The sequence below is a fragment of the Lactuca serriola genome, chromosome 8 (assembly GCF_051521515.1).
Source record: "Lactuca serriola cultivar US96UC23 chromosome 8, Lser_US96UC23_V15, whole genome shotgun sequence".
Classification (NCBI taxonomy): Eukaryota; Viridiplantae; Streptophyta; class Magnoliopsida; order Asterales; family Asteraceae; genus Lactuca; species Lactuca serriola.
In genome coordinates, this window is record NC_136415.1 from 96,821,115 (window position 1) to 96,837,231 (window position 16,117).

Genomic DNA, 16,117 nt, shown 5'->3' on the forward strand with positions numbered 1-16,117 from the left:
TCGGGCCGGGCCTACAGGATGGAAAACTATAAATAGCGTCAAAGCCCTAGAAACCTCTTCATTTCTCTCTCAGTCTTGAAATTTCTCGATCAATTTCTTCCCCAACTTTACGAAAATCCATCTGTTGATTCGCCGATGTTTTCTTTCCTGACCCTTCTACATCGATATTTGGTTTTGATTCTCTAATTTATCCGGTGAGTTGTTATTCATTATCTGCGGATTTTTAAATTAGGATCGGAAAATTAGGGTTTGTTTGTTTGTGAATTTGTCGATGGTTCTCATCGTGTTTTCGGGTTTTGAATTGCTTGTACGATAAACGATCAATTGTAACTTACTATAAAGAGAGTGACGTATTCTGTTCTGTCTGTACCGCGTAACTCGAGAATTCTAGCTAGGGTTTGCAGCAATTTTTAGCGTCTTTTATTGCACGTTCATCTTCCATTTCACAGAAGTAGAACAAACGAATCTTTATTGCACATTTAGGTACACGTTCTCCTTACCTCAATTGATAATAAACCTAAACTTATGCCTAATTGTGCTGAGCGCATGGGAGTTTGAATTAGCTTACACTTCGGATTTGCCATATAATTTGTGCAGGATACCATGTATCTCTGCTCACATTGTTATATCAAGTGTATCATCGTTACCCAATTTAAGGTCAAATTCTTGTCACTCTGCGACATTTTGGTTTTAGGTCCTTTTTACTTGATATGAAATGAAATGAAAATGTTGATAATGAGGATGGAGAATTGTGAAAAATGATAAAAATGAACCATAGCTAGGTATAGTTGCTGATTAATATGACACTATATTTCTAGTTTATTTATTTCAATGGGCTGCTATAAGTATCTGATATGTGTCTATAAGTTCATTTGTAACATCTATAGCACATCCATGCAGTGCTTTCTTCAGGACTACAACCATGGAGAAACTGGGAGAAGGGTCTTGTGGAGATAAGCATGGTGGGAAGGATGACTCAAAGACAAGTAAAAAGAGATCTGTTTACAATTTGAGGAGTAAAGATCCAAAACCTGAAGGTTCAATGGGTCCTCCAACTTATAATCTGAGGAATAAAGTTCAAAAAACCGAAGGAAAAAAGGCTTCAAAGGTTACCCAAAATAAGAAAACCCCAAAAAAGAATGGTTCTAAAGATTCTTCACCTGTTATACAGAGGAGGGTAGTTTCAGAAACTGAACTCAAAAGAACTTATCCAAAAATTCCTCCATTCCCAATTACAGATATTGGAAGTAAAAAACCTTTAACTACATCCATGGCTGACCATGACAAGAATCAACCTTCTTCTAGTCAATTGGAACCATTCTTCCATGATCCAGTTTATCATATCAGATGGGAAGGTATGTCCAAAAGATACATTTTTTCTTTTTTTATTAAAACATCATTGGAATTTATTTTATGTGGGTTTAGGGTTCAGTTGATTGACTGAAACTATGCTCTCAAATCATAGGTTATGAACTGGGAAGTGGGCATTGTGGACAGATCTGTGTATTATGCAACAAGGATCTTTCTTCTGCATTAGAATCTGATTCTGATGATGATGAAGAATCTGAATATAATGAAGATTCCTTATATGGTGATGACGATGATGATGGTGGTGTTGATTTAGGTTATTTTGATGAACGTGCACCTCCTCTTCTTCCTATTGTTGATATTTTGGGATGTGGGCATGCTTTCCATACTGAATGCTTGAAGAATGGAGCACATGATGAAGAATCGGGTGATCCCATTTGTGTTTTGTGTTCAAGGATAGCTTGAAGGAGAAGTTAGTCATTTTCTTCTTGGTGAAGGGATCCAATTGTTTTTAGTGTAGGTGATAGAGAGTATATAAACACTACAAGTGGCATGTTTGATTGATAATGTGCCATTTTTTCACGTATAGATTTGTTTGTAGATTTTGAAGACTTAAATGTGGTTTTGGATGTTTTATTTTGTTTTGGCCTTTTGGGGGTGTTTGATTTGTTTTGTTATATATGCGATGTGTGAATATATATGGCTAGGGTACATGCAAGATTTTGTACCATATATAGAAGATTAAAATGTATGGAAATATTAAGTTTAGGGTATAAATATGGAAATATGAAACCTAGGACTACTTAATTGTCACTCGAGTATGAAGGCATTAAAAACTATTTTTCGTGACTTGATTAAGGGAGTGCAGCATAGACATCACACCCATTACCATGATCTTTATATTTTTCTATTACATATAATCATACTTGTAAGGATGTTAAACAAGGATGCGTGTGAAGGAGTTGTATTTTTTAGGAATATATTCAAAAGTTTTCCTACAAGGTGTTCTGCAACAAATTTTGTATGCTAAGCTCTAAGATTTTCTAATAGTTATTGTTAGACCTTGAATATTGTATTTAATCCCTCCTTACCGTTAATATTATTATCAGTAGTTACATTTAATGGGGACCAACAAAAAGTTGTATAGTATTTATTGTCGTATTAAAGTACATAAAATGACACTAGTTTAGGGTGTTAGGCAACAAATGGGTCTACGAATTGAAGGTTGGAGAGAATATGTTCTGAGCACAAAGCTAGATTGACGGTCAAAAGAGTTTAGTTAAAAAAAGAGTATTGATTTTGATAATATTTTTTCTCAACCATAAAGATGTGTGTGATTCTTGGTTTAACTGCTAGCCTTGATCTTGTGGTTGAGCAAATGAATGTTAAAGACTTTTCCTTTATGGTGACTCAAATCATGATATATACATGGAGCAACCTAAAGGTTTTCATGTTAAGGGCAAGGATATTATGTGTCTAGACTTTAGAAATTCTCTGCAAGTTAAAGCAATCACTAAGATAGTGGTATAAGAAATTTGAGCCAGTCATAGGGAGAAAGACTACCAAAAGACTACTTTAAATCGATGTTGTTTCTTATACAGGATTGATGACTTGGTGATAACGACTTGATCATTTTATTGATATATGTTAATAACATGTTAATTTTTGGCAAGAATGCATAGATAAATATCATATCACAAAGAAAATTAAGCAAATCTTTGGTTACGAACGAGCTAGGGTTAGCAAAACGTATTCTTGGCATTCATAACACTCAATAATATATAGCTTCCAAAAAGTTGCACATGTCACAAAATCAATACATTGAGAAGTTGTTTTACGAATTCAATATGGATAAAGCTACGTCGGTTAGTTCACCTTTTACTAGATATAGATTTATCCTCTTCCAAGAATGATATTAAATAGATGTATCAAGTTCCATATGTCTAAACTGTTGGAAGTTTGTTGTATTCTATGTTGTGCACAAGTCCTAATATTGCCCATGTAGTAAGTATTGTGTAACATCCCAAAAATTATAGAAATTTAAATATTTCAAAAACAACCCATTAACCATAAACTGTTTACAAAAACCATTGTTTCAAAAGTATAATCATATTCAAAGTATCCCAAGATCCAATATCATAAAAACATGAAGATATGCACGATCATGTCTTCGCTTTCCCATGATCCTCTGAAGTACCTAGAACGGTAAGCCAAAGCTCAGTAAGTTCCTGAAACATCCAAAAAATACAACCCAAAAATTTCGTTTTTAAAGCATTATCAAAACCATTAATATCATTGCCAAAGTATAAAATCATAAACCATGTGTTTCAAAATCTCATAATATCTATCACATATCAAATCTCATGTCAAATATCATATCAAAATATTAGAGTAAACTCCCAGGCTGAAGACTGTGGTGTGTGTCATGCGATCATCCCGAGCTCTTCCCTTTGCTACCGGAAGTACCTGAAACCAAAACTGAAACTGTAAGCACGAAGCTTAGTGAGCTCCCCAAACTACCACATACCATACAATTAACATATCAAAATAACAATACTCTGGGACTACTCCCAACTGCATCGGGACGAATCCTGACATTGGCTTACCTGACATCGGACTCCTGCCCGACATCGGGCTCACCCCGACATTCGACCGCATCGGGCATCAAGCTCACCCCGGCATCGGGCTTGCCCCAACGCATACACATCATGACATATATCATAAACAGATAATAAAATCACATAATCTGCATCGGGCTTGCCCCGACATCGGACTGAAGCCCGGAACATATAACATATATCATTCAAACTAGCATACATTGGGCTTGCCCCGGAACACATAACTGATAGCATATAAACTAACATACATCGGGTTTGCCCCTGCATCGGGCCGAAGCCCGATACACATAACACATAACATATAACATACAACATATAACATGCATGAATCACAAAGACATCACGCATACGTAACTACTTCTCGGGACTGCCCTGACATTGGACCGAAGTCCGGAAACATATGAACTGCATCGGGCTAACCCCGTCATACTATAACTACTTAAACGGGCCGACATTGGTGCCTTAGACCCGTTCCTACTAGAGGAAAACTCACCTCGTAAAGCTGACTGTCTACTAAAATCCGAACGAGAAATCCCTGTCTGCTGTTCCGTTGACTCCCCGTCTATGAATTCCATAAGGACACTTAGTCAAAAACTGATAACTACTCTTAGGGTAAAATGACCATTTTACCCCTAGCCAAAGTCAACGTCCTAGTCAAAGTCAACCTCTAGTTGACTTGACTCGTCGAGTCCCTATCCTTACGAAATGACTCCATCCTCGACTCTACTCGTCGAGTCTAGATAGAACTCGACGAGTTCTCCTTCAACCATAACATCAGGACTATCTTCAACCGACTCGCCGAGTTCATCTTCATCATATGAACGTGTCCAATCTATGACTCACCGAGTTATAAGAACAACTCGCCGAGTCCGTCTTCATGGGTTGGAAGATTGCCTTGGCCTCGCCGAGTTGCTCCTACACTCGCCGAGTCCGATGATTTCCAAGTCCTTAATCACGTCCATTTTGTTGAGTCCCCCTTCTAGACTCAACCAGATTCCTCAGAAACAGCAAGGGTTGGGGAACCAATCCCTGACTCGCCAAGTCCCAAGAACGACTTGCCGAGTCCCCTAAAGTCCATGACCATAAGCTCGATTTCTGTTGAGCTCATCTTATCCAAGGGGTATATCTGGCCTCTTAGGGTTGATATAATATGTAAAGTTAAGAGCTTTACGTCCCTGCATGGGTCCTTAAGCTCAAAAGACCCAAAATGAGGTCTACAAGATGCTTGGGGGTTCTCATGGTCATAATGTTTCACCTTTATGCCATGCAACCCTTCCTAGGACCTAGATCTGAGATATGAACCACTTGGGATGTCCCAACACCAAGGACCAAGGTTTTTAAGCCAAAATCTTCTTAATATGGGGGCAAATAGATCTAAGAGAAAGAAAATCAAGTTAGAAGCTTGATTACCAGAAAAGATGGCGAATGGGGTGTAGTTCCTGGATCTACTCCTTCTCCCTTGAGTCTTCTATCTTCCACTTCTTTCACTAGCTTCAAGATACACCAAATAACACTCAAAATAACCAAGAAAGATCAAATTTGCTTATGGAGGATTATGGTTTCGAGATTAATGCTCTGGAGGTGATGGAGGCTGGAATGGAGGCCCTACTCGCCGAGTCGGTCTTCCGAATCTTCGAGTAGGTCACTTAGTCCCCCACGCGGAGTCGATCCTACTCGGCGAGTTGGGGCTCCAACTCGCCGAGTCCAAGGGTAAAATATGAAGTTTGGCTTGAATTTAAATGCGTAACTAAGACCGGATGTTACAGTTCCCCCAAAGTACCATCACACAACATAACAAACAATAACATGTAAATATGAGCCTTCAGCTTGACTGGACCGCCTTGTAGGTCCTACAGCCTATCTGGACCGCTCTACGGGCCTTCGGCCCCTGGACCACCTTGCAAGGCTTACAGCCTATCCGGACCGCCTCGAGTATCTTGGCCTTCAACACAAAGCAGAACCACCTCAACCCATCCATAATATATCGACATATACAACAGATAAACATAAACACATATCTAACAAATACAGGTAATCATACATATTTACTAATCTATCATATAACTAGCATAATATCATCTTATATATCAGGATACATAACCTGGTGGGCTGGCATTGGTGCCTTCAACCTACAAGTACAATGCGGAGAAAACTCACCTCTTTGTCCAAACAAATTGTCGAATAAGTCTCTGCTTCGAATATCAGCTCTACCCGTCACCTATTCATCAAATAGTGATCAATCTCAAATACAACTCAAAATACCCATAATACCCTTAAGTCAAACTTGGTCAAAGTCAAGGTCAACTACAAAGGGTCGTCACACTATGGCCATCCTTGACCACGCCGCGACCACAAAATGACAAAACAGGCGAGTCTCAGACCAGCCGCCATGTCGCGGAGACCTAGGCCACGTCGTGGGCATTGGGCTCCTAACAACTTAATAGATTAAGTCGATTTCCTTGATCTTAAGACCTCCAAAGCCCAGATCTGGTCCATTCTACGATCCAACTGGATAAAGTTTCCAACTTTATCCTATTAGACTCTCTAAGGGATAGAGATCCCATTTCTAGATCTAAATAGGGCAAAAACATAACTTGGCTTAGCCTATTAAGCACTTTCTCTTGAAGACTACTAGATCCCCATTTCCAGAACGTTTCTAACATCAAATAACAACATAAAAATCCTTACTTTCTCGACATGCATGTCTAATGCATGTCTTGGACTCTATTAGGTCAAAATGAGAGTTTTTGGCCAAATCTTCCATGCATGATACTAAAACTCAATATTACTCCAGATCCAAAGTATCAAAGGCCCAAAATGACATGGAGATTCATAAAGTTGCAAACTTTATGAGATTCATAAAGTTGCAAACTTTATGAGATCTCACCACTCAATAACCAAAGACATGAAGATTAAGACATAGAAACCTAGATCTATGCACAACAAACCAAAAAGCTTGGAACTTGGGGACTTACAAGAGTCCAGAAGATGCACAATAAGATGGTGAGAAGAGTTGCTTGCTGCATCCAGTACTAGAAGTCACATTCTTCTTCTTCTAATTCCTCAAAATCAACACAAGTAGCATAGAGAGCAAAAATGAAGATTAGGGTTTGCTTAGAGGCTAAGTGAGTGTGATGGAGGTTAAGGGTGAGCAACCCTAGTCATCACATTCCCTTAAATAAGGTGCAAACCCCGAATATTAGGGTTTCTCATTAAACAACTGTCACGCTGTGGCCATAGACCGTCACACCGTGGCGGCTGTTTAAAACTCGCGATACATCGGCCATCACCACGACGTGGTACCGGCCAAAATCCAAAATACATTAGTTTTAAATACCTCAATGAATCTGGATGTTACATGTTGTTAGTCAATTTTTATCAAATACGGGTAATAAGCATTGGGAAGCAAATAATTGGGATTTTAGATATCTACGTTGCACTTCCAAATTTGCTATAACATTTAGAAATGGAAACCAATGCTTATTGGGTTGCTACATGAAACATACAACCCATGTTTGTCGCCAAAACTTGAAGTTAGAGAACAAAAAATGGGTTAACCCTTATAATAATCAAAGGCCTTCACTGAATGTATTTGGAGGATGTTGTGAAGGTTGGTGATTTGTATAATGTAACAAATGGGACGATATGGATGGATACCGGAGAAGCCAAAGATTAGACAAAGACACTCTCCTAAAGAGGAAGGGGGAGAAGATAAGGTTGTGCGCATATGATGAAGGTGAATTGGTGGGTTGAGGTTGGGTTTATAATAATAATAATAATAATAATAATAATAATAATAATAATATAAATTAATCTTAAAAAATTATAAAATAAAGGTAAAATGTTAACCTGATAGTGTCCTAACTAGAAGCTAACAAAGCTAAGGAACCAAAATTTAAACGAAACCCCATAATAAAAACCACTTTTAAGAAAACATTCATTTACATACCAATCAATGTTGAAGGTTCAATAAGAAAAAATGTAAATTTAAAATTAGGATTAGAAAAAATTGTACGTTAGCAGTTCAAAAAGCGGGGGAAAAAAAAAAGATAACATAGTGAGATTCACCAAGTCGCACTAGTTTTTTTTTTTTTTTTTTTTTTTTTTTTTTTTTTTTTTTTGAAACGGCCATATATTGATATGTGCACTTAGCAGAGCAAGGGCAGAAAAAGAACAAGGTCAACCAGAGTTTACAAATCAACAATTACATATCAAGAAGAACCATTATAAAAAAAGAAGAGCTATTCCACTCATCCCAGCTAAGTTGTTTTCATAAACTTGCAAGACAAAAGCAAGTGATGTATCGACTCTGCCTTGATTCAACAAATAACTCATGAATTGGATCCAATGAGCTTGTATGCATGTGATTTGGCCATTGGTGATTGGAATTTATTTGTCGGGACAATAATAATCGAATATGGTTGTCACTTGTCACCTCATGTCACTTTGAAACATTAAAAAACTAATGATTTATTTTCAATATAGCTTTGAACACATCAATCTTGTTCAGTATACTTCATACTTTTTTTTGGGTACTCCTAAATACACGAATAAATTCGTGTATTGTATAAAATTCTGTGAAAAAACGTGATGTACGTCCAATCCATTTTAATTGTAAATTTTTCATTAAGACCCTAGAACTTAGAATAATAATATATATAGCCCCTTTAAGTTTGAAATCTTGTCATCTTATTTTTATTTATAATAATAAATTTAAAACATGTAAACGTTAAAACATTATATATATATATATATATATATATATATATATATATATATATATATATATATATATATATATATATATATGAGATGAGTGTCGTTATTGAATTTCCGATTTGATTCCGACTGTCGTCAAATAACAAAATCATTAACACCGACCCAGGATAAAGATTATGTTTTGGACCTTTGGCTAAAATAGAACCATCTTGGTGAGCTGTAGTAAATGTTATCTTAGAATTTAGGGATAGAACCCTCTCATGGGGAATCCGTGGCATTGTGGACATATTTTATCCATTGATAAGTTTTAGAAAGATTCTTTTCATCTCGCGTTTAAAATCATACAAAAATTTAACATAATTGGTTTTTAATAATGACCAAAGCATGTGGTTAAATGGCTATCTGGTTAAATGGTCAACCGTTTGAATTATCAATTTATAATGGTTAAAAATTAAATAATGAGTTATCAAAATCTTTTTAGTAATTAATCCATTGGTTTAAATATAAAATATTTATTTATAGATATAAATTATAACAAATATATATTAACTAAATAGTTTATTCAGTTTTATCAGTTTAACCGAATAAGGTATCTTTATTTGGTTAATCAAATCGAATGAACCAAATATCCGAGTAACCCGAGCCAAATTAACCAACCATCATTTGGTTTGGTTCAGTTATTCGATTTAAGTTTTTTTTTTATCACACCCTTATATTTTATAATCATGATACCAAAATTTTAAAATATCTTGTTATTTGTTTAATACAAAGAAAATGATTATTTTGTTACGTCTATAGTATACATACTAATTCTTAGAGATTTTCATTTAAAAAAAATTAAAAGTAACAACCATCATTAGTAATTAACATATACATCATGTGAAATTAAAAAAATAAAAAAAATAAAAAACATATGGAAAATGATAAGAAAATTAGGGCTATACAATAACATAATAAAATAAATTAAAAACCTAAACTAGTAACTTGATTATTATTTGAGTTTAATTTTATTAAAAAAAAATTTAAAGTTGTATTACGTTAATATCATAGAAGATTAGAAGTTATCTTTTTGACAAAACAATTTAATATATTAATTTAAACTAAAATAATAACATAAAATATAGTATAGAGATTGAAATGGTAAAAGAAACATATTGAAAGTTTAATAAAAGTGGGAGGGTAAAAACTGTAAATTCATATTAAAACTAGTTTTGAGTGATGGGACGTCTGTATTCGTGCATTTAGAATCTGTTTCGTGCAAATAGAATTACCCTTTTTTTTTTGGAAAGTAACATTTTTTATTTATATATAAAAAATTATGTTTTAAAAGATTATATAATATTACTACAAAAAAACAAGGTTGTCAAAATCGGGATCCTATCTAGTATTGTTTTTGGGTTTGCAAGATTGGGATCGTAACATCGGGATCAGGATCCTAAAATCCTACAAAATAAAATATAATTTTAATTTATAATTTTTAATCATGTAACATATTTCAAACATTCAATTTTCCGTTTAAAAGTTATAAAAACTTCAAAATATTAATTATAAACCACAATACAAAATGATAAATGCTAAATTGATGAAGGATAAAAGACATAAAATGGTAAAAAAATTCATTTGCAAAAGCAAAAAAAAAAAAAAAAAAAATCAAGGGAAAGTAGGATCGCATCGGATCTCGATCCTACGATCCTACCCTAAATACGATCATTTTACAATCCGAATCGTTTTTCATACCTAGGATCATACGATCCTACGATCCTACGATCAGGATTGCGATTTTGACAACCATGCAAAAAAACATATCATTATTTTGTAGAAATCAACAAGTATGTGTATAAATCGCTTTCTTTTCTCTCTTAAAAAAAGTATATTACACGAATGGTCCCTATGGTTTGGGGTAATTTGCATACTTGGTCCCTAACTTATTTTTTTAACTCGAAAGGTCCCTACTATTTGTTTTTGTTATATGCTTGATCCATACTGTTTGTTTTTGTTACGCACTTGGTTACTATCTTACCTAAAAAGACTATTATTTAAATAGGAAATAATGGTGGACTAGCTAAGGTAAGGTGAGAGGGGTGAGGTTAGGGTGTGTTTATTTAAATAAATTAAAAAATTAAAGGCAAAATAGTCTTTTTAGGTAAGACAGAGACCAAACGCGTAACAAAAACACACAGAAGAGATATTCCGAGTTAAAAAAATAAATTAGGGATTAAACACGTAAATTACCCTAAACCATAGGGATCATTTGTGTAATTTACTCAAAAGAAATATGATTACTTCAAACCTTTAAATATCTTTTTCTTGAAGCCCTTTAAATATCCAACACATTCTCCTTTTCTCTCTTCAAAATGAAAACCAGCTAGTTCATTCTATTATGATTACTTCAAACATGTAGTTCGTCATAAATATCTTTTTCTTGAAGCCTTTAAATATCTAACACATTCTCCTATTGTCGTATTTATGATATGTGACATTCAATCATTTTCTATTAATAAACTTCTTGTATTAATTACAGTATACGTGTATATGTATGTAAATAACCTAGAAATGGTAGTTACACTTACACATATTAGTGAATTACGAAGAGAAACTTAACTAGTATTAGTGACAGATATAGAGAGTAATTTATACATAACGTGTATGAAGTTTTTGTATACCACAATATCATATTATCATCCACTCAACAGTCAACACCCACTCGTATCGCCCATTTACCCCCTTCATCTTTTCTTGATTCTCACCTTTAACCCATCTTTCATCCTCATCGTTAACGACAATACATGCTCCGGCGGATTCTTCTCCTCCACCACTTTCACCACCTCCACCTGAAATCTCTCAATGATCGTCGCAGCGACCAACTTCATTTGAGTATACGCCATTTCTTTCCCTAAACAGATTCTCGGTCCGGCATGAAACACAGGAAATTTAAACGGATTTTCAGGTCTATACACCATTATTCCTCCGCCGTTCTCCTCCTCCTCCAGCCACCGCTCCGGCCTAAACTCACAGCAATCCTCCCCCCAAACACTCTTCATCCTTCCCATTGCGTATGTGTGATATGTAACGAACCATCCTTCTGCGACAAACGTCCCATCTGGCATGATATCGTTTTTAAGGGAAGACTTTGTGTCCACAGGCACCGGCGGGAACAGCCGTAATCCCTCAGAGATTGTCGCATGAAGGTAATGCATCTGCCGGAGATCGTCAAAACTGTAAAAATCCTGGCGACTTTCGCCTGAGCTAAGCCGGATAGCTTTCAATTCGTCGAGTATTTTTTGCTCTACTTTGGGATGTGAAGATAAAATCCAAAAGAGCCATGTGAGAGCTGACGACGTCGTATCACGACCTGCTAATATGAAGCTTATGACAATGTCCCGGAGAAACTCCGGTGAGTATTCCGAGTTACCCATGAAGCGGGACAACAAATCCTCGTCGGTTTCTTCTTTCCTTTCCTCCATTCTTGACTTTATGATATCGTCGGCGAATTTATGAACGGTGGCTATTGATTTTTGCAACTTAAATTCCGAACCAAAATTCAACAGTTTCTTGATTTTGTATAAACCTGGAAGAATATACATGAATCTCCCGGAACTAAGCGTCGCAGCTTCTTCAAAAGCTTTCATGAATTCACTACCAGAAGTTCCGTCGCCGGCGAGACAACCGGGGTCCACGTTGAATGCCACCTTACATATGTTATCGAAAGAGTACCTCTCAAGAAGGTCTTGAAGATCAATAACTTTGTTCACATCCGCAGCTCGTTCAAGAACCGGAACGAATCGGGTATGTAACTCAACGGCGGCTGTTTCCATCACGAAATTCCGAAGGGAGCGAGTGTTGAACTCGTAACTGGCGGTTTTACGCTGTGCCCTCCACGCTTCGCCGTCGGAGTTGAAGATACCGCGGCCGAGAAAGTCTTCAAGGAGTGACATGAACTTGGTTCCTTTTGGGTAGTTGTCAAAGTTGGTTTTGAGCATGTGTTCGACATTTGCAGGGTTGGCTGTTAGCACGCCATTGATTTTTCCAGGACGGCTGAAGACGGCGGTGTTGGTTGGACACTGGGAGAGGACTTGGGTGCTCCATTCAAGAAAACGGTGGCGATTTACGAAAAATTCCGGGAGGGTTCCTAGTAATGGGTAATTTTTGAAGCCGATTTGAGTGGTGGATTTGGATTTTGTTGGGTGAAGAAAGAAGAAATAGTAGATGAACAAAAATATCGGGAAGACTAGAATCAGGGATTGGAGAGAGATAATATCCATGTTTACGATTGGAGTACGAAGGAGCTCCATTCGTTATATACTTTTTACTTTTGAAGCCGATCTGAATGGCGGATTTAACTTTAGATTTTTGAATGTTTATTAGATTTATATTAGGTTATTGTGTTTTGAATGTTTATTAGATTTATATTAGGTTATTGTGCATTGAATTGTTATTATTATTATTATTTTTCTATATTTTATATACCTAGTTTAAGTTCTTAAATATTGATTTAATAATCGATTTATTTATTATATTTTTTTTATTCAATTAAATCCTCAAATCGATAATTATATTCAATTTAATCTTTTATCCGATCAAAAGACCATTAAACTTTCAAAAATTACACTTTTTGTCCAAATCTCAAATTTTATTAGAAATTTGATAAAAAATTTACACTTTTGACCAAAATTTTAAATTTTATTATTAATTTGGTCAAAAATTTACCTTTTTTGCCTAGATTTATGAATTTTTTTATGAATTCATCATAACTTTAGTTTTTTTTACAACTTCTTTTCTACAAAAAAATTATCGAATATGCTTTTTCTTTAAAAATAATCATATTTATACAAAAAAAAACATATTTTTGAATAAAAAATCTTATATTTTCTATATAAAAACTTTTTGTATACGAAATACCTATTTTTAAAAAATAAGTATTTATTAAAGACTAAATTGCAAAAATGGTCCCCGTGGTATGCATTTTTTTGGGGTTTTAGTCCAAACCACGATTTTTTTTGGATTGGTGGTCATTTTGAGGTAGTTTGCTTGTAGTTTTGGTCCCTCGGAAAACTTAAAAGACTAAAATACCCTTCAGGTATTTTTTTTTCATTTTAATTTCATTTTTAATCTATTTTTATGATTAAAAAATTAAGAAATCTCTCTCTCTCTCTCTCTCTCTCCAGGCCCACCTCCCGAACAAGCACCTAAACTAGTTATCGGCCGATTAAAACTCGTTTCCAACGATGTGCACAAAATGGTTCATCCCCTTCATATACAAAGTCTCCTAAACCCTAATTGATGAACATAACAGATCAATCTATGGTGCAATTCTCGAATGGTATCGCTCTACCCAAGCGGCCCCCGTTGAGCCATTTTAGCCCTAAGAGGTACGATTTTGAAATCCATAACTACTTAGCGTGACATTGAAGACAATTTTAGGTTTTTAATGCGTGAGAGTTTGAAAGAATCTGTGAGATTAAATGGCATATTGGAAATCATTAGCGAAACAGGGGTTGTTTGATGCATTTGTTTATCTGCCTTTGATTTCTCTTGCAGCGAGTTTAAAGAATATAGCGGAGAAAGTGGTTTGTGGTTGGCATAAAGTTAAATCGGTGATGCCTTCTGCTACGTTTGTTGTTGAAATCGAATTGATCTCAGTATGTATGTGTGTGTTTTGTTTTATTAGATGATGGCCAACAAACGAAGAAGATGACGATTCGATGAAGGAGAAACCATATCAGAACTAGATCAGAGTTTTCATCTGCAGGTGGGGGCACCGTCTTCCTCACATAACATGTGGTAGCTGAAGGAGAGGGTTGAGTTGCAGGTTTCAAAGCGAGGAAAGAGAGCTTTGGTTATCGAGTTCTGCAGATAAATTAACCTAACCTATGTGATGTAGAAGCTTCATATTCTGAAATAAGTTCGTGACAAAAATTTCAATTGCTTGACCATCAACAACTTCTTTTCTGATCAGTTCTTGTATACTATCGTTTCTGATCAGTTCACTTAGCAATAACCAGATTTCTTTGCTTCTCTCTGCTATTGTTTCTTTTTCTGTATGATCGATTAATAACAAAAAGGGTAGCTCGACATTATTTTCCTTTTGATCTATGATCGATCGTGGGAATAAAGGAGGAGGCGTGGTGAATGTGCAGGTTTCAAAGTTGGAGAGAGAGAGAGAAAGAGAGAGAGAGAGTGTGTGTGTGAGAGAGAGAGAGTGTGTGTGTGTGTGTATGAGAGAGATAGATAGAGAGAGAGTGTGTGTGTGTGAGAGAGAGAGAGAGAATGTGTGTGTGTGAGAGAGATAGAGAGAGAGTGAGTGAGTGGGGTGTGGGCCCTATTTTATTATAAATAAAACAGTAAATTAAATAGAAAAAACATAAAAAAATATATCATGAGGGCAATTTAGTCATTTCAATTTTCGGAGGGACCATTTTTACATACAAACTAGTTCAAAAGGACCACAAAGCCAAAAAAGTCATGGTTTGGACTAAAACCCCAAAAAAATGCATACCACAGGGACCATTTTTGCAGTTTTGTCTTTATTAAATACATAATCTATATAGGTTCCAGTGTACTATGGATCACAAGAGTTTGACATATCTTATGGATCAATCGAATCTGCATATGAGACAACGTAGGTCGCTTGACATAGTCAAGGATTATGACTGCGAGATTCTGTATCATCTAGGGAAATCGAATGTGGTCGTTGCGAGATTCTGCCCATGTATGACGATTTAGATTGATTCACCATTGTTGGATTTTCTTAGGAAGGCTCAGGCTGAGGGGGTCAAGAAGGAGAATTGGAAACAAGAGGGCTTAGGGGTGAGATTGGCAGGTTTTCTACTGACAGTCATGGATTATTGAGCCGGTATGGATGGGTTTGGGTGCCAGATTTTGGTGGGATCAAGCAGATTGTGCTGGAGGAGGCGCACAAGTCCATATTTTCGATACACCGTGGAGCCACCAAGATGTATCGGGATTTGAGGCTTAGCTACTTGTGGTTGTGCATGAAGAGAGAGATATCTTGGTATGTGGAGGGGTGTTTGATCTGTCGGGTAGCCAAGGCCGAGCACCAGATGCTGCATGACAAGTTGTAGCCATTGAAGGTTCCCATGTGGAAATGAAAATATATTACCATGGATTTCATCACCAAGTTAACTCGGAAGGCTAGTGGATTCGACGCGATATGAGTTATAGTGGATCGTCTGACCAAGAGCACCCACTTTCTAGCCAATCAAGAGAGTTCTTTGGCCGAGAAATTGGCCGATTTATATGTACGCGATATTGTTGCTCGACATGGTGTTCCAGTCTCCATTGTATCTGATCGAGATGTTCGGTTCACATCTCGTTTCTGGCAGAAGTTCCATGAGGAACTAGGTACGAGGTTCCATCTTAGCATTGCTTATCATCCGGATACTGACGGTCAGAGTGAGTGGACCATTCAGACACCTGAGGACATGTTGAGAGCTTGTGTCATAGATTTCGGT

The 16,117-nt window shown here is 36.1% G+C and overlaps 2 protein-coding genes across 2 annotated transcripts; one reads left to right on the forward strand and one right to left on the reverse strand.

Annotated features, from left to right (window-relative positions):
* Window positions 1-53: 53 nt before the first annotated feature.
* Window positions 54-1,947, forward strand: LOC145071042 (uncharacterized). The gene is made up of 3 exons (XM_079017982.1): window positions 54-194; window positions 901-1,355; window positions 1,466-1,947. The coding sequence occupies exons 2-3, from the start codon at window positions 923-925 to the stop codon at window positions 1,771-1,773; spliced, it is 741 nt and encodes a 246-aa protein (XP_078874108.1). The 5' UTR covers window positions 54-194; window positions 901-922; the 3' UTR covers window positions 1,774-1,947.
* Window positions 1,948-11,224: 9,277 nt separating this feature from the next.
* Window positions 11,225-12,940, reverse strand: LOC145070184 (cytochrome P450 CYP94D108-like). The gene has a single exon (XM_079017126.1). It carries the CDS (start codon window positions 12,935-12,937, stop codon window positions 11,372-11,374), a length of 1,566 nt encoding a protein of 521 aa, XP_078873252.1. The 5' UTR covers window positions 12,938-12,940; the 3' UTR covers window positions 11,225-11,371.
* Between the last annotated feature and the right edge of the window lie 3,177 nt (window positions 12,941-16,117).

What these genes read in the sequence shown, in the direction of transcription:
- LOC145071042 (XM_079017982.1), top strand. Translation starts at nt 923, where the DNA reads ATGGAGAAACTGGGAGAAGGGTCTTGTGGAGATAAGCATGGTGGGAAG. An exon ending in TTATCATATCAGATGGGAAG is followed by an intron (nt 1,356 to 1,465) that starts GTATGTCCAAAA and finishes CTCAAATCATAG; the next exon opens with GTTATGAACTGGGAAGTGGG.
- LOC145070184 (XM_079017126.1), bottom strand. Translation starts at nt 12,937, where the DNA reads ATGGAGCTCCTTCGTACTCCAATCGTAAACATGGATATTATCTCTCTC.